This window comes from Rhipicephalus microplus, chromosome 1 (genome assembly GCF_043290135.1).
Source record: "Rhipicephalus microplus isolate Deutch F79 chromosome 1, USDA_Rmic, whole genome shotgun sequence".
NCBI classification, from domain to species: Eukaryota; Metazoa; Arthropoda; class Arachnida; order Ixodida; family Ixodidae; genus Rhipicephalus; species Rhipicephalus microplus.
In genome coordinates this window covers 149,766,200-149,790,905 of record NC_134700.1, presented here as the reverse complement: position 1 = coordinate 149,790,905, position 24,706 = coordinate 149,766,200, and the positions used below count along the sequence as shown (strand labels likewise).

The following is a 24,706-nucleotide window of genomic DNA, read 5'->3' as shown; positions in this document are numbered from 1 at the left end:
TTTTGGGACTGGCGGGGTATTATCTCACACTACGTCAAAGGTTACTCAAACCTCGCTAGTCCGCTGACGGACTCTCTCCGCAAAACCGAGCCCACCGTCATTTCGTGGGACACAAGAAAAGAGAATGCTTTCAAGAGCCCCAAGAGCGCTCTCGCAAAACGACCCGTGCTAGCGGCACCGGACTTTTCTCAGAGTTTTATTATTCAGTGTGATGTCAGTGACCGCGGCCTAGGAGCAGTTTTGTGCCAAAAAGACGCCGAAGGGCACGAGCGGCCAGTTTTGTATCTCAGCAGAAAGCTCAGTGTCAGAGAGGAAGCTTACAGCACTTCAGAAAAAGAGTGCGCCTGCCTTGTTTGGGCAATTGGTAAGCTAGCATGTTACGTCTCAGGGTCGAGCTTCATAGTAGAAACTGATCACTGCCCCTTGACTTGGTTGCACTACATGTCGTCTAAAAGCGGTCGTTTACTTAGGTGGAGCTTGACGCTTCAGCACCGTAACTTTAGTGTGCGCTAAAAGAAAGGGAAGCTGCACTCAAATGCAGATGGTCTCAGCAGAGCTTATTGAAGTGCAGCTCAGCTCCCTCATACAAGTTGAGGCACATCCTTCTGGTTTGACATGTTTTGCATAATTTTGGCGTCTATTCTTTCGTTTCGATTTAAACTGTATCAACAATGTCGCATTGCACTAACAGATGTAATTTTGTTTGAAGTGTACTCTGATAGATTACCAGGAAGGCCAGCCTCTACCATTCTGGTAAAATTGTTAAAAAAAATTGCACAGAATTGGTTTTGGGCTGCTTCAGCGGGTTCCGACGAGCTCGTATGGCATTAGGGATGGTTTCGCGTGGCCTTTCTTGGCATCGGGACTGCGCAGTGTAATCACAGCATTTGTGAGGGCCAGTGTTTTGAGGTCTCTAAAGGATACGTTTCTCGTGCTTTTTAAAACGTACAATAGTAGAGACTCAATAGATCTCTTTGCTGCCTTGGTCTGGCGCTATGAGAGGCGTTCAGAGGGTGCTTGCTTCCACGAAAGTGGTTTGGCTTTGCGTTCAACTCCGTCGTTCCAGTGATTCCCTGCAGGGCTCTGAAGATCACCACGGAGTGGCTACAGTATCGACGGTCAACCAGCATCCCTCCTTCCGAGCCGCGCTGACGGCTCAAAACTCCGGATGCATTGTCTGGCGGCGGGGGTGCTGTTGTGCCACAGACATGTTCCTCGTTCGGCAGCACGTCTCACGAGATCGAGCCCTGTTCCGATGAACTGTCTCCCCCCCCTCCCAGCGCCGCCTTCCGTGCAGAAGAACCGTGCAGTTCCGGGGATAACGTCGCTTCCTCCGCCGAACCACTTTGCAGTTCCGGGTACGGCTGCGTCTCCTCAGCCGAGCCACTGTGCCGTTCCGGGGAACTGGTCTCGCAGAAGAGTCCCAAAACGCTATTTAAGGCCGTGCCGGCCCCATGTTAGTAGATTTTGCCCCAGCCGACGTTGTCGTGCTGGCCGGCTCTGTACAAACGACAACCTGCTACAGTGAACGCTACTTTTGTTGCTGTTTTCAAAACGGATTGCCTCCCTGTTTCGCCTACGGGCTAAGGCTTCAGCGAAGTCCGCTCGACGGCTCGCCGCTCTTCGCCACCGCTACCATCGCGACAGAGCAAAAGTCCTAACACCACAAACTAGTCTTGGGTGTGTCTTGACTTCTCAGTGAGGTTCGCACAATATTTATCTATGGAAAGTTGTTTATTTGTTTCTGCACGAAGTGACACTGCATTTCAGTGAGTACAGTAATGTGTAAGCATCGAATACGTCTCTAAAATATCACCTCGTATGATTGAATCATCGCCATAATTGTAGAAATCGTAGGCTTCAAAAGCAACTCGAGTTTGCCTGAATTGTCTACGATGATGTCGTTTCATATTTGGCTCATAAATATGGCGCCCGCTGACATCTCTCCTCCACTTGCGTGCGCAAGACCGGGCTCCACATATCGTCTTTTGGTGAAGAGAACTCTTTCACCAGTCCGTAAACTTGAAGCTTCTTTGTTGAAAGGTTTCAACATTTAGGTTTCTGTGCGTAGAAATATTCGCACGAAACAAGACTAAATGACGTAATCTTCTTTGAAAAAAAATAGGAACGGCTATTTCAGCTAGTCCGTTAAGTGTATGCTGAAAGGATTCGCAGAGCCAGCAGGCAAAGGCTGAAGGTAAGGCGTAACGGAAAGCAAGCAGCGCTCGTGTCGACCTTTTGTGCGTTTTGTTACGACTTTCCTTTAGCACTTTTGGGCTTGCAATGCAAATCCTTTCCACATGCTCATTCTTGAAATACAATGCACTGTCGACGCTTGTTAATTTTGTTCGAGGGAAGAGCATTTTGTGAACGTTCCTGCTTTGCATGTGGCGTCGTCATTCTATGTCATCTTACTGTGCTTGTGAAGTGGTGATGTGTCAACATACTCCTATTCTGGGGAAGCTTCGCTAGCATGAAAAGTTCACGAATGTAAATAATTGAGGGACAAAATGCCCACTTCGATTCAATAATCATTTATTTGAGTAGAGCACTTCGCCAACAGCAACGATGTGTGAGTGAACAGCTTTATTCAACTTCTGGAGGTTTCCGGGCTGAATTACCTCCTGATAGCTGGCCGTGTGGCCGCAAATTTCAGCAGCTTCGTAGGCCACTTGAGAGGAAATGTTAATTCAACCGCTTCCAAACACATGCTTGCTGGCACGACACAGCACTTTCTTGTGCGGTGTAGAATAAAGCATCATACGACATGTGCCATTTTGATAAAAAAGATAAAAAAGCAGAATGAGGAACACAAGAACTTGGGGTCACTGGCATGGTTTGTTGATTCGAAGCCTCTGTTTACAGCAATAACTCAAGGAGAGTACAGTCCCCACTCAATCAGCCGACTATTGTGTGGGAATGGGATCGTTGTACTGAAAATGCCCGCTTCGCCACTCCTGACGCCTTCATTGTCTTCATGCCGTCAGATGTCTCTCTGCTAGAATGATGCGACAAAGACGCACAGCAGTCTAAAATAATTATAGGCTCCGTTTTTTTCTGTGCGAGTCATGTCACTCAAACTGACATGAAGGTGGGTCCTCAGACAATGGGTCGTTCTGAGCTGACCATCTTAGCACATAACCAAATCCAACCATGGTGAAGACTCCGTTGATGCAGTGGATTTGGCACATTCCTGCTACAGCAGCATTGGTGAGCACAATGTACTCAAAAGTCACCCTCATACAAGGCTTCGAGATAAACTTGCGGGCAGTGGGTTCGGGCAAGAACGTCCATAGCGGAACCAGAGCCGGGTACTACTGGTCTCTTTTCGCTAAGGCTGTTCCAAAAGTGCACACCATAGCTACCATTTACCGCACTCAGTACTACTGGCGCCACCCGAGGACTAAACAAACACTCCCACTCTTGCCACGGAACAACGAAAAATGCTGACTCATTCATGAAGTTGAGTTGTCGAGAAAATTTCTTGTCTGAAAGAAGCATAGACATCAACCCAGGACCACACGTGATCCGCCATTGGGGATCGTACGAGCGTGCGCACTTATCAATTAACGCCTCGAGCACTGCATGCTGTTTGTTGAAGAATAATATACCATTCGCCAGAGTGAAGCTGTCATTTCCGCCTTGGTAGACTACGCTATTGGTTATTCCCTTGATTGACTTCATCACAATGACGTCGCTGTCCAGATAAACACCACCATGTCTCCAAAGCAGAACGTACCGCAGAAAGTCACTCAAATGTACTGCAGCATGCGGGCTCCGGTGTAGCGCTCCCCCTTTGGCGTGCAACGGCGCCAACGGAGTGCCTTGAAGTTCTGCTCCAGCATTTATTCTCATAAATCGGAAATTCGGAAAGCTGGAAAGTAGACGAAAAAATTTACAGGCAGACGAACTGATATTTCCAGTAGAAAGCAGATGCACGAGGAAGTCGCTGTTGTGCCGGCAAGCTGACTCGATGCTGCACGCCTGCCTTGCATTGAGCTTCTTATGATTGAATGTTTCTAGGAACCATATATTGGGCTGGCAGGCGGTAGTCGATTCTGCAGAGACAATAAAAGACAGTTGCAAAAGTTATTGTGATTGCTCTAAATCCTTTGCATATAAAAACAGGCAATAAGATATGAAAACTTCACAACTTCATTTGTTTCCAGAGTACAGTCAGTATACGAAAAAAAGCACGGAGGCTTCCCGCTCTATTGGCAGGCGCTTTTGCTTTTATTCCTGACAATAACAGATCCATTTGATATATGTTTTATTGATTGTAGTGTTTAAAACATCACGTGTAGTGGTGTGGCTTTGGTACTCCAAGGGATATTCCACCATTGTAATTGAAGTAGTCTTCTAATACTTTTTTTTCCCTGTGTAGTGGAGCATACGCACCAACGCGTATGCGCCTTCGGAAGACAACGAAAAGCCCGTGCTCTGCTTGCGCGAGAGTTCGTGCCGCTTCTGCCAGACTTGCCGTACGCCCACTTTCCGTTGCGACCTCGCTGCGACTTCTCGGCTCGAATAAACGTCATCACATTTGGTGGAGGCTGCTGAGATCCCCAAGAAGACCTGGAGCTCCACTCTCGCAAGTTGCCTGAAAGACTACCGCGAAACATGACTGACGCAGTCGCCAACCAGCCCGTCCCAGCCCAGCCAGCACCATCAGCTGCCCCGTTTACCTGCCCCGGCGCTACTCGCCAGCGGGACCCACCAATCTTCAGCGGAAGTGGTGAGCAAGACGTCGAAGACTGGCTCTCCTTGTACGAACGCGTAAGCGTCAGCAACAAGTGGGACGACGACTCTAAACTCGCTTACGTTATCTTTTACTTGGCAGACGTAGCTAAGCTTTGGTTTACCAACCGCGAAACCGCCATCGCCAACTGGTCCTCCTTTAAGACCCTCGTAACAGAAGCGTTCGGCCGACCAGAGGTCCGCAAGCTCCGCGCTGACCAGCGTCTGCGCCACAGAGCCCAGCAGCCTGGCGAAACGTTTACGAGTTACATTGAGGATGTGCTCGACCTCTGCAGGCGTGTTAACCCATCTATGCCCGAAGAAGAGAAAATTCGGCAGATTCTCAAGGGCATTGAGGATGGCGCATTCCAGATGTTGCTAACGAAAAGCCCGACCTCGGTGGCAATCCTCGTGAGCCTGTGCCAGAGCTTCGATGAATTACGCCGTCAGCGTTCCATCGCCCGACAGAGTGTCTCACCACCAGATTCGATCTCGGCTGTCGCACTCGCAAATGTCAACGTTCGCCAAGAAAGTCTGTCCAACCAGATCAAAGACTTCATCAGGGAGGAAGTCGCCCGACAGCTCTCCCTGCTGCCGCATAGCGACGCGCCCACCGCAAGTCTGCCTTCGACACTGCAGCAGGCCATACGCACTGAAATTTGCGATGTCCTACCTACAGTGCAGGCCCCTTACGCATGCACTTCAGCAGCATCTAATCTCTCAGCTGTCAGCTACGCACCACCTGCACCATCTTCACCTCTCAGCTACGCAGCTGTGGTTGCGCGACCCCCACCGCATCCAGTATCCTTCATCGGCTCCAACTCCTCCGGCAGCGCCTCCGGTTTACAGGCCCTCACCTCGCTTTTTCCGTCCATCTAATGAGTGGCGCACCCATGACAACCGTCCTATCTGCTTCGCGTGTGGCATCGCTGGCCACATTGCACGCTACTGCCGCCGCCGTCCCACACCTGCGTACGCCTCCTTTGGAACTCCTACCTATGCGTCGCAGCAGGCCACCACGTCTGCATACGAACAGAGGCACTCTGACTCGGATCGTCGCCCATCAACTTCTCGTTTCCCATCTCCTCGTCGCCGATCGCCATCTCCTATGCGTCGTAGACCACCTCCTGAGGAGGGAAACTAATCAGTGCAGTTCCAGAGGCAAGAACTGCAACTTCTGCGCAATTATCAAGGCCTCCATTTTCGCCGCGAAATGTTGTTGATGTCAATGTTGAGGGAGTCGCCACACAAGCGTTAATTGATACTGGGGCCGCCGTTTCTGTGATGAACGCAAAATTTTGTCGCAAACTGAAGAAAGTGACCACATCTCTCTGTGGCATCGTGCTGTCCACGGCTAGCGCGCAACGCATTCAGCCCTCGTCTGTGTGTACGGCGCGCGTCGTCATCCAAGACGTTTTGTACATCGTCCAATTTTTTGTACTACCATCTTGCTCTCATGACCTCATCCTGGGTTGGGATTTCTTATCAGGTCATGAAGCTATCATCGATTGTTGCCGTGCGGAAGTGTCCCTACTGCCAAGTTGTGAATTTCCACCGCTCGACCATTCACCACTGCTCTGCAAACTCATCGCTGACGACGACATCACCTTGCCTCCGGAAGCTTCAGTCCCTATTAGCCTTTCATGTGGGGCGCAACCTGACGCCACGGTGGTGTTTACGCCATCCCCTGTTTTTACTGAATGCATCGTGCTTCCATTTGCCGTTTTTACGATTGCATCTGGTTTAACCGTAATGCTGGTTACCAACCACTGCAACTACCCCATTGACTTGCTTCGTGGTGAAACGTTAGGATATGTGCAACCTGTCGACCATATCAATGATATTATTCTTCCCGACGAAACGCCATGTCAGATTGCCGCAATCACTCAGGCGTCTGAGCCATCAAGCTCACCAGCCTTCGACGATGCTATTGACGCAGACCTTCCCCCCTCGCATCGCAGCCAACTTGTTGCTCTCCTTAAGAAGTTTCGCTCTTCTTTCGACTTTCAGAAACCTGCTTTGGGCCGCACCACGACTGTCACTCATACTATTGACACCGGCTCACATTCGCCTCTGCGACAGCGTCCTTACCGCGTTTCTGCCGAAGAGCGCCGCGTTATTACGGAGCAAGTAGATGACATGCTTAAACGTGGAGTCATACAGCCTTCTCAAAGCGCTTGGTCGTCACCCGTGGTTCTGGTAAAGAAAAAAGATGGCACCGTACGATTTTGCGTGGACTATCGCCGCTTAAACAAGATTACAAAGAAAGACGTCTACCCGCTACCACGAATAGACGATGCTCTTGACTGTTTACAAGGCGCCGAGTACTTCACATCCTTGGATCTGCGTTCTGGGTATTGGCAGGTGCCAATGGCTGAATGTGATCGCCCTAAAACAGCCTTTGTAACGCCAGATGGCCTGTATGAGTTCAAAGTCATGCCATTTGGGCTCTGCAACGCGCCTGCGACGTTTGAACGCATGATAGATACCATATTGCAGGCCCACAAGTGGAAAACTTGCTTGTGTTACCTAGATGACATCGTAGTCTTTTCAGCTGATTTCCCGACACATCTTCGTCGTCTCCACGAGATTCTGACGTGTCTAGCTTCTGCAGGCCTACAACTTAACACCAAGAAGTGCCACTTCGCAGCCCGCAAACTAACCATCTTGGGACACGTCATCATAAGAGACGGTGTTCTTCCGGACCCCGATAAGCTTCGAGCTGTCGCTGACTTCCCAATGCCCACATCACTGAAAGCCCTAAGAAGTTTCGTTGGTCTTTGCTCTTACTTTCGTCGCTTCGTGCGCAACTTCGCGTCCATCATTGCACCTCTGACTAGTCTGCTTTCCAACAGCAAAGGTATATCTGCATGGTCACCTGCATGTGACGACGCATTTCACCAGCTGCGCTGCCTGCTGACCTCGCCACCTATTCTTCGCCACTACGACCCCACTGCTGCCACAGAAGTTCACACTGATGCAAGCGGCGTTGGTCTTGGTGCAGTTTTGGCACAACGGAAAGGCACCCAAACCGAATACGTAGTCGCTTATGCAAGTCGCGCTCTTAAGAAGGCTGAATTGAATTACTCCGTGACAGAGAAGGAGTGTTTGGCCATAATCTGGGCGCTTACGAAGTTTCGCCCGTACCTTTACGGCCGTCCTTTCGGCGTGGTCACAGACCACCACGCTCTATGTTGGCTGTCCACCTTGAAAGACCCGTCCGGACGTCTGGGCCGTTGGGCACTTCGATTGCAGGAATACGACATCCGTGTCGTATATCGTTCCGGTCGCAAGCATGCGGACGCCGATGCACTTTCCCGATCGCCATTAACACCAGATGTGGCTTCTCTGTCACCCCCTTTTACCACCTTGTCACCACTCGACAGCACTGACATGCTTTCGGAGCAGCGTAAAGACCCATACCTTGCCTTGTTAGTCGACTACCTTACCGATCCATCTTCTGTCCCTTCCACGAGAGCGGTGCGCCGGCAAGCAGCCCACTTTTCCTTACGTGACAACATTCTGTACCGCCGCAACTACACGCCTGGTGGTCGGAAGTGGCTCCTTGCTGTCCCAACTATTATGCGCTCTGACATCTGCATGAATTTCCATGCAGATCCCCAAAGTGCTCACGCAGGTGTCCTGAAAACCTACGAAAGGCTGCGCCAACGCTATTACTGGCGAGGAATGTATCGTTTTGTGCAGAAATACGTTCAGTCTTGCACCACTTGCCAACAGAACAAAACACCTCCGCGGCACCTTACTGGCATGTTACAGCCGCTCCCGTGCCCGGCTCGCCCATTCGACCGCGTGGGTATAGACCTCTATGGCCCCCTCCCATATAGTAGCTCTGGAAACCGGTGGATTATTGTCGGAGTCGATCATCTGACACGCTACGCTGAGACTGCAGCTCTACCGGCAGCGACCGCCCACGAAGTTGCACTCTTCATTCTCCGCAGCCTCATTCTACGCCATGGTGCTCCGCGGGAATTACTCAGTGATAGGGGTCGAGTGTTCCTGTCGGAGGTCATCCAAGCTATCCTCGCTGAATGCAGCATTATCCACCGGAAATCTACCGCATACCATCCACAGACAAATGGTCTTACTGAGCGGTTCAACCGCACACTTGGCGACATGCTGAGGATGTACACCTCCTCCGACCACACTAACTGGGACGCTGTATTGCCCTTTGTTACCTTCGCTTATAACACCGCGACGCAAGCGACTACCGGTTTTTCTCCGTTCTTTCTATTGTACGGCCGCGAACCTTCCCACCCCCTCGACACTATACTACCGTACCGCCATGATGCATCTGAGTGCTCCCCGCTTTCGGAAGTCGCCAGATACGCTGAAGACTGCCGTCAGTTGGCTCGGTCTCTGACAAGCGAGGCTCAAGGTCTACAAAAGACTCGACACGACGACGCTCACCGCATAGCTCCTACATTTCGTGCTGGCTCCCTTGTGTGGCTTTGGGTGCCCCCGCACGTTCCTGGCCTGTCTTCTAAACTTCTGGCCCGGTACCATGGTCCGTACCGTGTCATTGACGCGACCTCCCCGGTGAATTACATCATCGAGCCATTAACACAATCACCAGATTTGCGCCGTCGAGGACGCGAGACCGTACACGTCGACCGTCTCAAGCCCTACTACGACCCCCTCATTGTGCCTACTCCCTGAGTCGCCAGGATAGCTACCCTTCACCCCGGGGGTATTGTAGTGGAGCATACGCACCAACGCGTATGCGCCTTCGGAAGACAACGAAAAGCCCGTGCTCTGCTTGCGCGAGAGTTCGTGCCGCCTCTGCCAGACTTGCCGTACGCCCACTTTCCGTTGCGACCTCGCTGCGACTTCTCGGCTCGAATAAACGTCATCACACCTGGTTGTATAACGCCAAAATCAGATGTTATAGCACTGGTATAATATTGTTATAGCCCTATTACAGAAATGAAACAAAAAACTCCCAAGCATTTCCCCGAGGGTGAACATGGTTAAGTGCGAATACACGGGGTGATGCTATGAGGGGTATTTATTCATTCGCACTATTATATATATTTATCACACTATGGTGCCTTTATGGTGTAATGGTTCCTGGGAATCGCAATTTGATCACACGGGGGAGTTTACGTTAACTCACCGGTAAATGCCAACGGATTTTAACTTTACTCCCCCTCACGACCCGCTCTCGACGGGAGACTGAGAGAGAAGGCGGGCGCGCGAGAGAGAGGGGTGCGCGCGCAGCTTCAGCGAGCGAGGAGAGCGGAGGACCGAGCGAAGGGGGAGGGGGTATAAGCAACACCACCTAGATAAGCTCATTTAGGTGGTGTTGGTATAAGGCGCGTTACTGACACCGATATCAGCGTCGCGTCCGTGGCTTATTCGGTAGAGCGTCGCGCTGCGGCCCGCCAAGTCCTCTTTCTTTTAAAGATAGAGAGAAGACTGCGGATGCCGCCGACGGCGGTGGATGGTTTGGGGTCGCTCATAAAGTGTATTCACACTTAAAAGACTTAGACCGATAAGTTTGACACATCTCTAAACTTTGTAAAGAAAGGCCTGGCATTAAATGTGCCATCGCGCCAAGTATGAGTTGCAACACCCTGCCTGTGATTGAAGCGGTAGAACACTGTGTAGTTGATGGCGCACAAAAAACCATGAGTGAATTCAGCACTGTTTCAACCACTGATATTTTTCTGCTACTGAAGTGCAAGTTTGGGGCCCCTTATAGTGGAAGCATGTGCCAGGCGAGTTGCGATTCATATTAAGCGCAAACGATCTTCAGAGTTTATTCCGACATAGACGTAAAAATACCAAATGATCTTCACATATTGAATGAACTGAACTAAATGCTTATTATTATGGTAAAGTTAGTGTCTTTATAAACTGTAATGGACACTGCCTAAAAGATTGTGTAGCCACTACGAAGCGTCTGTGAAAGTTACATTCTCAGTAATGGGTCGATAATTACTGTAAACGTAATTAGTAAACGTAACAATTAAGTTTTAAGTATCTTGTCTACTTTGGGGAAGAACACAACTATAGTATACACCTCATGCAAACACTTAATCACTCTAGACCCCCTTCTTGCAGTTTCACTCAATATTGCAAATTTTCGTTGATGTTCTACTCATGAACGACAAATTCATGATCATGTATGCAAACCAGAGGGCGTCACTTGCTTTTAAGCTCGAAGAAGGATGCCGCTTTTGTCGTCTCTTTGGACTGGACTCATCTGTTACTGAGGAGGCCATCGCAGATCTGAATCACAAACAATTTTGCAAGTTTTGCAAGTGTCGAAGAAGTTTTCTCCGTTCACCCATTATAATGCCGAAGCTTGCTTTTCCAACTATTTTTTAGCTGTGATGCTTTGAAGGTATGAGTTGTTACGTAAATCACGGGTCGAAGAAATGTGCTTTATAAGCTCTATTTCGTAGCTGGAGATAACCTAATTACTACTGATAAAACCCTAATATCTACTCGATCTCAAACGAATATTTTAAGGATGGCTGTGCAAAAAAAAAAATGTTCTCACGTTGGCTTATTTCTTTCTCACATTTTATTGTACCATTAATGGCATAAATCAACTTTGTCAGCTTCCGGCCTCCTATTTCACCATAGGACGTTTCCCGCATCCATGGCTTATCATTTATCAGCACATCATGTGGTATCTTTTGACTTGTAAAAAGAATAATAAATTTTTGCGAATGTTTTATTTGAATGAACGTCGGTTAGTAAACACACTAGCATTTTTCTCCTTTAAGGTCACGTGAAAACATTAATTGCTGAGCCGCTTGCCGCACAAGGCTAAAAGGCCACTCAGTAAGTTATATTTACGAAAATAGCAAATCGGTTTTCTTTTGTAGTTTTTTGCTATAAATGGGTGAACAGCAAGTTTTTCAATCACAGCCATTCCGCTACAATTCAGGATTTCATAAAACTGACTTACCATATACACCTATACTTACATGTTTAATGTTTCACAGAGCAAAATGTTGTTATAAAAAGGGAAAAAAATTACATTACAGTAGTTGGTAAGCGAGTGTGAATTTCCTTGAAGCCGCATTGAAAAAGAGTTGACGCAGACACCGGTAAACAGAAACTCGCCCGTACAATGACTTATAACTGAATGATTCCCTGAAATTGTTAACACAATGAGATACGTATGTTATACGACACATGCAGGACTTTTAGACGATATCATTGTGCAGCTTCAAACATCCGGCACCACTGGATGTGCTGATTTGTGGTGACTGAATGTCGATACTACGGTAAAGCCAGCTCATGCGAAAACAACTTTATTATGAACCGTACAGCTGGCGCAGTGCACACATCTGCGCAAAAGCGAAAGTTTCTTCTACAGGGGAAGCCGCTAAACAAGGGATGTTTATAACATGAGCTCTGCTAGCTGTGTTTGTGGCCCCACCGCGGTGGTCTAGTGGCTAAAGTACTCGGCTGCTGACCCGCAGGTCGCGGGATTGAATCCCGGATGCGGCGGCTACATTTCCTATGGAGGCGGAAATGTTGTAGGCCCGTTTGCTCAGATTTGGGTGCACGTTAAAGAACCCCAGGTGGTCAAAATTTACGGAGCCCTCCACTACGGCGTCCTCATAATCAGATCGTAATTTTGGGACGTTAAACCCAACAATTCGATCAAATGAGCTGTGTTTGTGTTTGCACGGAGTGGAAACATGTTGCCGCAAGCCGTAAAATAAATCAGGACCTACTCGCGCTGAATGAAACGTCGTGGGTGCTAGCTATAACCACCAGGGTAATACGGTATGCAAGCTTTGTCTGCATCATAGTAGCCTGGAGCGACTTAATAGGCTATTCTAGGTCGTGAAATTGCCGCGACTTGATGTAGCTTAATGGCTGAAAATTATATCTGGTTTTTACACATTTACAGTACACTAAACATCGCTCCCGAAGCTAAAATATACACTGTATTTTCAATTTAGTACTCCTCAGCGTATAAGTGATGACATTGGCGTGTCACCAGTATTATGGAACCGAGCACACAATGCATGGAAACAAAAACGATTTGCTAAGGTGTTCGCGCTTACTATCACAAACTTACTTTCAGCTGGCACATAAGGGTGGTTCTGCTGCTATAAAGTGAATACCAACTCTTCCTTTAATTGAAATGCAGGTATAATATTCAAACATCTTGCACCCACGCCCCATAGGAGCATGTACTTATGCGACTGTGAACAAAGCTTGAAAGAATGGCTTGGCGCATATAAGCGTTAGGTTAAGTAATAAGCGTTAAGCGTTAAGTAACCAGCTGATGGTCACATGGCACCGTATTGGCTAATTTACGACCCAGTATGTTGATCAAAATTTAGGGTCGGCACCATCGTTATATTCTGACCACTTTTAAACTTCTGTTTGGTGGGTAAGGTAAGAAATGTCCAAAATATATGCAGAGAAGATACAATATATTAAAACCTTTGTGTAATGTAAGTCAATGCACGCTGTGCGTCCCGTCAGCGGCCGGCTGTTGCGTATCGAGGCACCTCCACACAAAGTGCGCCACGCCTGCAAATACGGATAGGCGAAGAAGCATGTATTTGGCATACACGCGGCTAGCACGCTGCACATGCTGCCCGCCATCTATGCTGATGTTCCAGTCAAGTTCTAAGCCCCGTATTCTAGAACGTCTCTTCACTCAATGCTTCACCTTCACTTGAGGAAGCCAATGGGAGCGACGTCTCTAGGCACTGCAAGTCACTGCATATCAGCGGTAATAATGTCACAACGTCAAAACAGAGGTGTTGCCGCAGAAATTGAGACACCAGAAGCAGGTAGGTTCTTTTAATAGAACGCGCAAGAGAGTTCTTCTTTTTCATCGATTTCGTTGTACTTCATGGCACATGCTCAACTGTCATTGTCTTTCTTTTTGACAAGCACGTGACATTTGCCTCCCTCCGAAAGAGAGATCGTCCCGATGCGCAACTTAGGTGCTCTACCAGGCGTATGAAGTGGTAGCGTCAACTGGATAAATGCGGTTTCATACGCACGACGTGTACGACTTCGGGTAAATGATTTTGGCGCTTAGAACTACAGTCAGTGTCGGGAACAACTTCATAGTTTACGTCGTTCAAGCGTCGCGTGACGCTGTGTGGGCCAAAGTATCGTCTTAGCAGTTTTTCCGACAGCCTACGTCGACGTATCGGAATCCGGACCCAGACCTTGTCGCCTGGTCTGTAGCTAATAAACTTGTGTCGGGGGTCGTACCGTTGTGCATCTTGATGCTATTGATGACAGCTGCGCACTCGCGCGAGCTGTCTGGCTTCCTCGGCGCGCTGAGTGAACTCTTCGGCGTCTACATGGATGTCGTCACACTCATGCGGCAACATGGCGTCCAACGTTGTCATGACTTCGCGACCATAAATCAGACTGAACGGCGTCATTCCAGTGGTTTCTTGTCGAGCGGTATTATAGGCAAAGGTCACGTACGGCAATATCTGATCCCAGTTTTTATGTTCCGTGTCAACGTACATGCTGATCATGTCTGTGAGGGTCCTATTGAGGCGCTCCGTCAGTCCGTTTGTCTGCGGATGGTATGCAGTTGTTCTCCGATGAGCTGTACCGCTGAGTCTAAGAACCGACTCCAAAAGCTCTGCAGTGAAGGCAGGTCCTCTGTCTGTGATCCCTGCTGTCGGAGCACCATGCCGAAGGACGATGTTTTCGATGAAGAACTGAGCACCTTCTGCTGCTGTGCCGCGCTGCATAGCTTTAGTCTCCGCATAACGGGAGAGGTAATCGGTGGCCATGATTATCCATCTGTTCCCTGTTGTGGAAGTTGGAAAGGGGGCCAGGAAATCCATTCCAATCTGGGTGAACGGCTTCGCTGGTGCTTCGACTGGATGTAAAAGACCAGCTGGCTTGCTGGGAGGTGCTTTGCGTCTTTTGGCAGTCGGTGCAAGTGCGCACGGGATGGTTAACAGCAGCGGGTAACTTTGGCCAGTAGTACTTGCATCGTAGTCGGCACAATGTTCGGGTGTAGCCTAGATGACCAGAAGTTGCTTCATCATGGCACGCTTCCATAATTTCTTTTCGAAGAGAGGCAGGCACAACGAGCAAGTGCGGGTTGCCGGTTGGTGAGAAGTTTTTCTTATAGAGAACATCGTTTCGCAAGCAAAAAGTCCTCTGGAAAATAACCGCGGAACGTCCTTACGTCGTCCTTCTAAATATTCAATGAGTGGTAACTGCTTGGGGTCACTGCGCTGCTCCCGTGCAATAGTGGCCGTGTTCACAACTCCCAAGAATGCCGCGTCGATGTTTTCGTCATCACGAGCGACAGTCTCCAGTGGCGACCATGAGAGACAGTCGGCGTCGGTGTGTCGGTTCCCAGATTTATAGACGATGGTCATGTCAAACTCTTGAAGCCTTAGGCTCCAGCGCGCCAAACGGCCAGATGGATCTTTGAGGTTGGTGAGCCAGCACAAAGAGTGATGGTCGCTAACAACCTTGAAGGAGCAGCCGTACAAATATGGACGAAATTTGATGACCGCCCACACCACGGCGAGACACTCCTTCTCGGTAGTCGAGTAGTTCTCCTCCGTGCGAGAGAGAGTTCTGCTGGCGTAGGCTATTACTCTTTCACAGCCGTCTTGTCACTGCACCAGAACGGCACCCAGACCTACATTGCTGGCGTCAGTGTGAAGTGCTGTAGGGGCTTCCATAAATGCTGCGATTTTTGAGTAGCGCAGCGTCATTTTGAGCCGAGCTGGGGCGACGTATTCAACTCTGTCAAGTGAAAGGTGAAAATCGAGCCGAGGAGCGTTTATGATTACGGGGGAAATTCTGATGTGCCAGCACGTGTTCCGGTGTGAAATTGAAATATAAAACAGTAGTACGCAAAAAATTGAAGGCGAAATGTATATCTTCAACCTGGTCTCACTATCTGAAGCTAAGCTGGAATTATGGAAACTATGCAAGCATAATTCCAACTATAGCTTTATTGAAAACTAGGTTCAGTGTTTACACAAGCAATAAAGATCGCAAGAAGTTTTTGTATCCGGAATCGCATTGTTGATTTCTTTGTTGCATATCACAGTGTCGAGATGTGAACAAATGTAGCAGTGGCCTTGTCAAAGACTGAACATAATCCCTATATACCTAGCAAGCTTTCTATCCAAGCTCCATAAACTGTATGCACAAATCAAAGAAGGTGAATTATAAGGACTTGTTTTTTTTGTTAGACGCAGCATTAAAGAGAACTAACAGACAAGCAAGTCAAGAGAAACGTAGAGGAGGTTATAACAATGTTCTAGCATGTTGCTGCTTGTTTTGCCTTGTATCAGTTTATTATTACCACTCGCTATTGTCCTCTATTTGTTTTCAATTCACTTTTGTCGTAGTTTTTAACTGAGGGTCACGTTTTCAGTATTTATACTCTGGGACCCTCATCTGTACACAAGTGTTAAGTGATCGATACTTTGTAAGTAATAAAAACGGAAACTGGAAGCTGCCAGGCCTCCGCGGAACGTGCAGCACAATCACAGCGAATGCTAGAAGAGTGCCCTTTCAAGCATTATTTAGGCACTTTTTGGGCAACTACTACAAGCACACTTGCAGAGTACCCACTACGCCAATAATCATCATAATTTTTGTATTTATAATAATTCATCATAATTTTTGTATTCACTGTGGCATCCTTCGACGTTCTTTGCAAAAGTGTGGTACCCGCTACACACTTCCTAATAATTTTGTGCAATTTTTTTATGCAGTGGCTGATGATGACAAAGAATTATGCCTGAAGCTTTTGTAGTATGAGGTGGAGCGGGTTGGAGCGTTCGTCGGCCCACACATTACGCTACTTGCACTGTGTGATGCCCATTGGTGGGCAGAAGAATGCCCAATTAGGCAGTCCTAATAGCAAAAAAAAAAGAAGATACGTGTGTTAGTTCACCCTCATTGTCTTTATCACGTAAAGATTTCTCGATTGATTGATTTGTAGGGTTCGACGTACCAAAACCACCATGCGATTGTAAGAGACGCCGTAGTGGAGGGCTCCAAAAATTTCGACCACCTGGAGTTCCACCTGCACCCAAATCTGAGTACACGGGCCTACAAGATTTCCGCTTTTATCGGAAATGCAGCCGCCACAGCCGGGGTTTTATCCCGCAACCTGCGGTTAGCAGCCGAGTACCTTAGCCACTAGACCACCACGGCGAGGTGTAAAGATTTCTTTGGTCGGCATATCAGGTTCTTTCCGAGATTGTAACGCGCAAGTTGTTTTGCCACATTTCTGTGCAGTGTAAGGTTATCTGTTTGATTGGCCTTCGTCCGAGTTTGCAAATGCTATACCTTTATGAAATAAACACAGCTGGAAGTCTGCGCTTCGTTCGTGATCGTCCTGTGTGTCTAACGTGTTGTTTTCCTCGCGCAGTTAAAATATGTCTTCAAATATTCTCTGACGTGACAGCTCTCTCTGTCGCGCGCTTATCTCAATATTCAGGTTGTTTGTACCTCTTGTGCCTCCACCGCACGTTTGTTTTGAAACTGCAATGCTTAAAGAGAGCACGAAGGTCACTTCGCTCGCTGCCGAGGCCACATTTAGGAAAGGAGCTTGCTGCTCACACACGGAGAAGTACAAATTATGACAGCTAATGGCGCTCGTGTTGTGTGTACTTGTGCGTTCGTTTGTGCGTTTTATTTATTTTATTTAAGCAGCGAGCTACAACTGTCGAGCTGTGACAGTCGTTAGTCGCCGTTAGCCCTGTGTATGCTCGCCTTCTGCAGCACGCACCTCAAGCTTTCTGTTTCAGGTGCGTGCTATAAGTTTCGAGGCACTTGCCATTGTTCACGTGACGTCATAATTTGTTACTGTAACATAAATCCACCACCCTTGTGGTAAAACAAGACACAGTAAACGCTTAGCTGTCACAGGGAAGACACGTGTCACTTTCGCAATATACCTATTTCTAAAAAAGAGGTAAAAGCAACGTTTTTGTGTGCTGTTACCGACGATAACAAAGAAAGATACCTTGAGATTTTGTACTAAGAAGGGGGTATGGTTGGAGCATTCGATGGTTTACGCGTTACGTAGTTCACATTGTGTGTGTGTGTGTGTGTTTGTGCGTTTGTTTGTTTGTTTGCGAAGCGTGGCTGTTCTTTTGCTAATCTAAAATGCATTGTTACTCATATTAACCCGATTATTTTCCCTACATCAAGCCTGAATAAGGCATTTTAGCTGGGCGATTTCAGGCACCTTCTTGGCTCAGTGGTAAAATACTGGGCTGGCACGCAGGCGACCTGGGTTAAAGTTATTCTGTGTCTTTGATGTTGATATTTACTTGACTTTTTTCCTATTTTGCGCGATAGTGGTTACGGACACCGACGGTGGTGGCAGCGGAGAACTGCGGTGCATGCGACCCTTGTGATCTCGTAAGAGCTTTTGGTGTAAAAGTGGAAGTAAAGAGAACGTGCCGTACGGACTATATGTATGTCGGCGCATGGTATTTGTCACAATGTGTCCATTTATTTGGAACGTATCTAAAGCTTGCACGAGAAATGAGATCGAAACATTGTGCTGTTATTTCCATGACATTTTTTCTTCAAAATAGAATTTTAGTGTTATTTATATCGAAAACTCCAATTATATTACGGCTTTTGGATTACTTCGCTACAAAGTTAGCGATAACATTAAATGACATGGCTATTCCGGCTAATTTTAACACGAGTTCATCACTTTTTCTCAAATATACGCAATAGTAACCCTGCTTCAGTCATTCCTAATATTTCATGGTACTAGCAGGAACAATTGAAATAGCTGTTTTCCATGGTCCATTCGTGGTGTCAACTTCACCGGCAGGTTCTGTCATGGTTTCACTTTTACACAACATGAAAGCCGCAGCGCAATTTTATGCCAAACTTTATAATATCTCTATATGTAGAACATCCCAAAACCTGCACTTGTCTTTAGTCTGCGACTCTGTTCCTTAACTAATACAGAGAAATGTAAAAGAACCAATTATTTTATGACTAGTACAACAAATATATGAAATGCCAACCACATTTTTTTTAACAATGCCTCTTTTGGCGTGACTATTTTTTTAAATATTGTGGTCTGGTCGGTGACCAGTTCAATCTGTACAATGTCTACTGGATACGCCCCAGGCCAGTAGGCTTGATCATTACGCAGCCTGCTCATCTGCAAGACAGGATATTGTGGATCTAATAGCTCAAATCATCAGGGTGTCCACCTATGACTGTCTTACCGGTTACGCACGTAATCGAAATGGCTGCAAACTTTTCTGCGGGATACAATCACTTCAAAAACCAATATTTATTATTTACTCGTGAATTTCAGGCACCTCTGAAAATTTCACAGTAGAGTAATGTTTATAAATTTATGCCACAATATTACTATTAAAAATTAAACTGAACCTGCAAAAGTACCTTTACCTTCTCCAGCACAATCATTTGCTTGCGTCCAGAGTGTTTCCGATGACGAGAAATCTAGCTGTCGGACGTAGGCTTCACTCCAAGTCCAGTAAAGAAGCAATGCCGCAGAAATCACTGTGAACCCTGTAGAAGATACGTGCTTAGATACGCCACGGTTCTTATTGGGAAAGCTCTTTGGTTCATAGATAGGGTTCAATTACTTTCCTCCGATGAGGCGAACTGCACGCAACTAGAACACCAGTACTTTTATCAAGAACGCGCGAGTTGTAGTGATTGTGCCATTAAATTCTTTCAACTAGCCATCTTGCTGCTTTATAGCTAAGCTTTAGATATATTTAGGATAGTAGTCAGCCAGTGAGACTGGACCCAAAATTTATAACGAACAGTACCACCGCGTTGTGAATACAACTTAAGAAACCAGCAATATCCTAAGCTAATAGCAATCACTTAGGGTACTACTCTCATACGGAGGGATGGAGAGGGAATTGACATGCCCCGATGAGGTCGGCTCACGTATATATACAAAATAAATATATTAAGTGCTCGTTTGATAAAGAGAGCCCAGATACACAGTACCATGGTTATTGTCAACGTGTCTTTTTTTCTGTGTACCCTTCTTCTTGTTGCACCACTTAGTCTTTACGAGAACTGACACGGACTACAGTTTTCATCAAGTCATCGTTCTTGATGATGTTAAGATTTGGTACAGCTATTACCAATAAGGATACTGAGATTATACGAAAGTGCTTGTCACTGGAGGCCTCTGCGCGTGTGTCAAAATGTGTCATGCACCTAATAAACGTAACAATCAAGCTTTTGTTTATATCATAATACATGTAGTTGTGCATAATACCAGTGACTTAGAATTCACATTGTCACGCCAAAAATAGTGCTGCCTTTGAGACACTGATTTTACTGTCTCGGTTATGAATGGCTGGGAGAATTCGCAGTAATAATATGAGCACACAGGTACTAAAAATTTATATATGCAATCATTGATGCCTTCAAAAGCGCTGTCATACCAGCAAATAATAAACGCAATACGAAAGTTTAAGCACGTACTTACCAGTTAGCAGTAAGGCCAATAAGTACGTAATTCTCTACCGGAGAAAGGAGATAAAAGAAGCTGGTTGTTAAGTATGGTCAATCAAACGTGAGAATCGTACTTGCGGAAAGAAAGCTATGTTGCACATAAGGTATTCAGCACAGTGTTTCAATACAGCACACTCAAGGAAAATCTATTTCTGCTTAAGTCCGCATAGAAATGATGGGTAGTACATTGATTTCTATAAACATAATTTTTTCAGCTTCGTGTGGCATTCATATTCCTCCAGCCTGCATTCGCAATGTGGCACAATAAAATTCTGCACACCCACCTCGTGGCCTTGAACCTTTTAGACGGATCAATTCAAATCCATTCTGAGGTTTACAATCAGTCATTCTTTCATCCGAAACAAAACCAGAAACACAGCAATAACCTACGACGCAAATGTGTTCGAAGCCACAAACACGACGACAAGGCAACTCCATGTAATAAAGATCACTCCCATGGTGGTTGAAGGCTCGGAATGCTGCATTTGCTTCTTGAAGGGCCATAGACAAAGGTGGAAAGGGCAGGGAATACAGTCCCCCCCCCCCCCCCCCAAAAAAAAAGACTCTAGCTACGCCTCTGTTCTGTAGTAAATATTGTGGGAAACTAAGGTACTAGACCATAGACAAATTCTTTTGAGGCACACAGTTTGCTGAGTAAATACAGGTCTGTTTTGTGAGGGCGCTGGCTATTTCCGACGGCTGCGAGGCAGGTCATAACGAAGAGCACGCTGGGGCGGGGCGAACTCGCGCTCGACCAAAAGGCGGGAAGAGGAAGAGGAGGAAAATCATTTATTTGACACCATATAAATTGAGGTTATGTTCAGTTTCTGCGAGTACACTGTTCATGAGGCGGTCAGGAGACCTTGCACCCACAGCCTGAGTATCAAAAAAGGTTGGTTCTCTGGCTCCGACTGGCTCTTTGCGTCTCTTCATCTTTCCACTCACATTCCCCTTTTTTCCTGGTGTATACGGTATCTAAGCGGACTATTGTCGGGTTAACATCCCTGCCTTCTCCCCTTTCTGCTCATTTCTTCTTCCTAGGTTTCTTGCAGAACGGCAAGGGCTGATCTCTCAGTAAAAAAGTGGCCCGTATCTGCATGTAATCTGCAAATGTCGTCGAAAGACGATAGTGTTGCGTGTGGAGAGAGTAAACAATACATTTATTTGATGTTCTGCGCAACAAAATTGATGAATGGTATTCCGAAGACGCTGCATTGGAGTGCTTCGAGCATGCAGCAGAGGCGAACGAGCACATCAAGTCACGTCGCACGTGAGACATGAGCGCCATCTGGCAGTTTCTTTTGGAGAACAAAGCGCGTGGCCGTGCGCGCCCGTCTTAGTGGTGATAAGCTAAAGAACGCGAGGTGACGGGTAGGTGCCACCACCATCTCGCCTTAGCAAAGCGTTGGAAACACTCGCCTTTCCGTGCAAGCGTTGCATGGTCAGCGCAGCGTGATAAGCGCTACGGGCTTTAGAATTACTTATGTATGTCCTTTCTAGTAAACGACGACATGCAGAATATATAGGTTTTAATATGGTGCCTCAGATATGCGCAATAATTGCTTCTTAATTGACAATCGCACACGTATGAACGCTGATCCTTGAGCCACATAGGTGGGTGTTGCGGTTGGGGTCGGCCGTTCGGGGATTTGGCTGGTGCTGTTTAAAGTACCCGGTGCGCGGTAATGGTGTACAAACAAACAAATGTAAAGACAGACAGACAGACAGACAGACAGACAGACAGAAAGTTTTTGCGTCGAAGGTCCCCAAGAGAGACTATCGTCTTTAATAAGCGATGAACACAGAGGTGCAATGCATTCTCGAGGCCCCTCTGCGCCTCAGTATCCACATTGCGGCCTACCACACGGCCATCGGCGTGCAGTCATCACCAACGGGAAGCGGAGAGGACGTTATCAGCCACCAGTGAATTCGCAGCACGTGATAAACGGCATCGAAGGAGGGCTTGTCCCCATTCACCTTCGTGTCTGTTGTCGATTACGTGCTGGTTATTGAAGAAGGATACCCACTAGACCAATCTCTAACTCTGTTGAGCTTTGCCAATGGAAAGACAGTACGTGGGAGGCGCTGCGTCTAGATGTTGACTACGATGAAGGCCACTCGCCATCGCCGTGAGACAAGAAGACAAATGAGGAGAGCCGCAACAACGCTGGCTAGGGAGATTCCATGCTTGCCGAGACTGAAATTGTTGAGGCTGCCGATGAGGGAGGTCATCAAGTTGAGTGAATTTGAGAAGGGCTAATGTGGTGAAGACTTCGATAAAAACCGAGAAAGAGCAGCTGACGGTGCCACCAAGGGCAAAAAATGACGAGATCATGCACGATGAAGGTGGCAGTGGCAAGACAGCCACAGCAACGAAATGAATGAGAGGACGATGTCAAAAATAGAGGCGACGACGTGGAAGAGAGTGAAAAAAACCGTGGTGGGCGGAGAGAACGAAGTGGTTGATGTGTTTGGACCGCGCGAAGATAATGATGAACACAGTTACGCTAAAGACTGTGTCGTCATGAAGTGAGATGAGAAGGACGATTGGAACGTTTTAAACAGTAACTGCAATGAAAAAAAAAAAGCTCAGCACGATCTAGACCATCGCTTCGACTGCAATATCCAGGCATGCGAGGACTCGTTGAGGGCTGGGTGAAGTGTCGGCCATTGTGCGAGTTTCGCTAAACGGCCTCCTTGCCTACAGCCGCCAATGGTTGTCAGCGAGGATCAGGATTACGATGCGGATACTTCAGCCTTGAGTACGCAACGGCGCGTACGACATGTGCGAGTCAGTGGTATGCGCCTCGCCAGGACCAACGCTAGTGAGACAGGAATGCACCACTTGCCGGAATAGAAGAACGAACCCAACCAGCGCGCCCAACGCCATCCCTACCCCGTCTTGGCATCGGAGAGGGAAGGGATAATGGTGGTCCATCGGTGATTCCGGCCGCTGCGGGGCAGATGATAACGAAGAGCACGCTTGGCCTTGGTGTGCTCACACTCGATAAAATAATGGGTACGTAAGTTCATTGACCAGGCTATTAAAGTTTATCTTCGCTCTTGCGTCGCCAGGCTCCTTGCGTTCGCTTTGTAATCTATAAGCCCGGAAAAGTTGAGGGGGTGAACACCACCTGGCAGAGGTATAGTGGCTAAGGTACACGACTGCTGACCCGCAGGTCACGGGATCGAATCCCGGCTGCGGCAGCTCCATTTTCGACGGAGGCAGAAATGTTGTAGGCTCGTGTATTCAGATTTGGGGGCATGTTAAAGAACCCCAGGTGGTCGAAATTTTTGGAGCCCCTCACTACGGCGTCTCTCATATATATATAGTGGTTTTGGAACGTTAAATCCCACAAATCAATCTAATCGAATCACCTGGCGGGAGGCTTGAGTGACGTCACGGCACGAATTCTTCAATGCGCGCCGCAGCGCGCCTACATAATAATGCGCTTGCTTCGTGTGCTGAACCGCTGTTTTCGTTCGATTTGTGCGTGCTTCAAGCTGCTGGTGAATGTGACGAAAACAGAATGGGTAGAGTTGCTGGTAAAACAATGAAAAGCTTACTGTCGCTTTTTCACCATCGCGCGCTCGGTGGTAGGCAGTGTGATAGGGGTGAAAAGCTTTATGTAGCGCTGCTAATTCTTAAGGCAGATTTTGTTCCTGCCCATGGCAGTCGTATTCCGAAGGGTGTGTAAAGCAAGAACACGCCTCTGCTTGAACACAACACAATCATTGGCGCATACTCATGTCAATTCTAGACACAAGACCATTACATTTGCATTATTTCAGGTTGAGTAGTTCTTGGGTAATTCCTTAGGAAATATGAGGGCTTCCCCTTCTCTATAGTGTTACCTGTATCGTAGAAATGCGTGTATCTATGGACAGAAAGTGGTGTTGGGTGACGTAAACTTTACATAAAAGAACATGAATTGTTAAGCCCTGCCTGCGGCACCGAAGTATCGCAGGCTGTATCTGTGGACAGTGCTGTCAACGGTGTGCCAAACCTCGCTCTCGCGTGCAGCATCGAATGTCGCATAATATCGTGAATGCACTCGCCTAGAATACCGCCAACGCTGTGGCGTCGATTTTCTTGTGTAATCGCTCACTCAACACGTTCAGTTTCATGTTTCTCTTGGATTTATATTGGAGCTTCATTTCACCGAAATAATGAGCTTAAGGGTGGTTTTGGTTGTGCGCGGAAATTCTTCTTGCAGCCAGATTCTGTCTTCTTGCAGAACCGTAACAATGATTCTGTCGCGTTTATACTTACCAGTTCAGATAGCCACCTCATAAATTATTTTCCTTGCAGTTTTTTACGTGGAAGTGACGGGCGATACCATCCGTCAATTCATCAAGCGGAAGGTTGTTTAAATACTACTTGGGTCACGTCGCTGAGCGCGTAATCGAAAGAGTTCATTGCGACAATCTGGCGTTTGTGCGCGAATCGTTGCTATGCGGTGGTTCCACG

The 24,706-nt window shown here is 47.4% G+C and overlaps 1 protein-coding gene across 1 annotated transcript in view; it reads right to left on the bottom strand.

The window, feature by feature from the left end:
* Window positions 1–2,518: 2,518 nt before the first annotated feature.
* The window catches only part of LOC142800151 (lactosylceramide 4-alpha-galactosyltransferase-like), a 44,696-nt gene continuing 22,508 nt past the window's right edge, over window positions 2,519–24,706 (bottom strand). The window contains exons 2-4 of the mRNA XM_075887466.1: window positions 20,210–20,243; window positions 19,144–19,266; window positions 2,519–4,058 (exon numbers count right to left, since the gene is read on the bottom strand). Of these exons, the coding sequence (XP_075743581.1) occupies window positions 3,226–4,058; window positions 19,144–19,266; window positions 20,210–20,243 (990 nt within the window). The 3' untranslated portion in view covers window positions 2,519–3,225. The remainder of the gene's footprint in view (window positions 4,059–19,143; window positions 19,267–20,209; window positions 20,244–24,706) is intronic.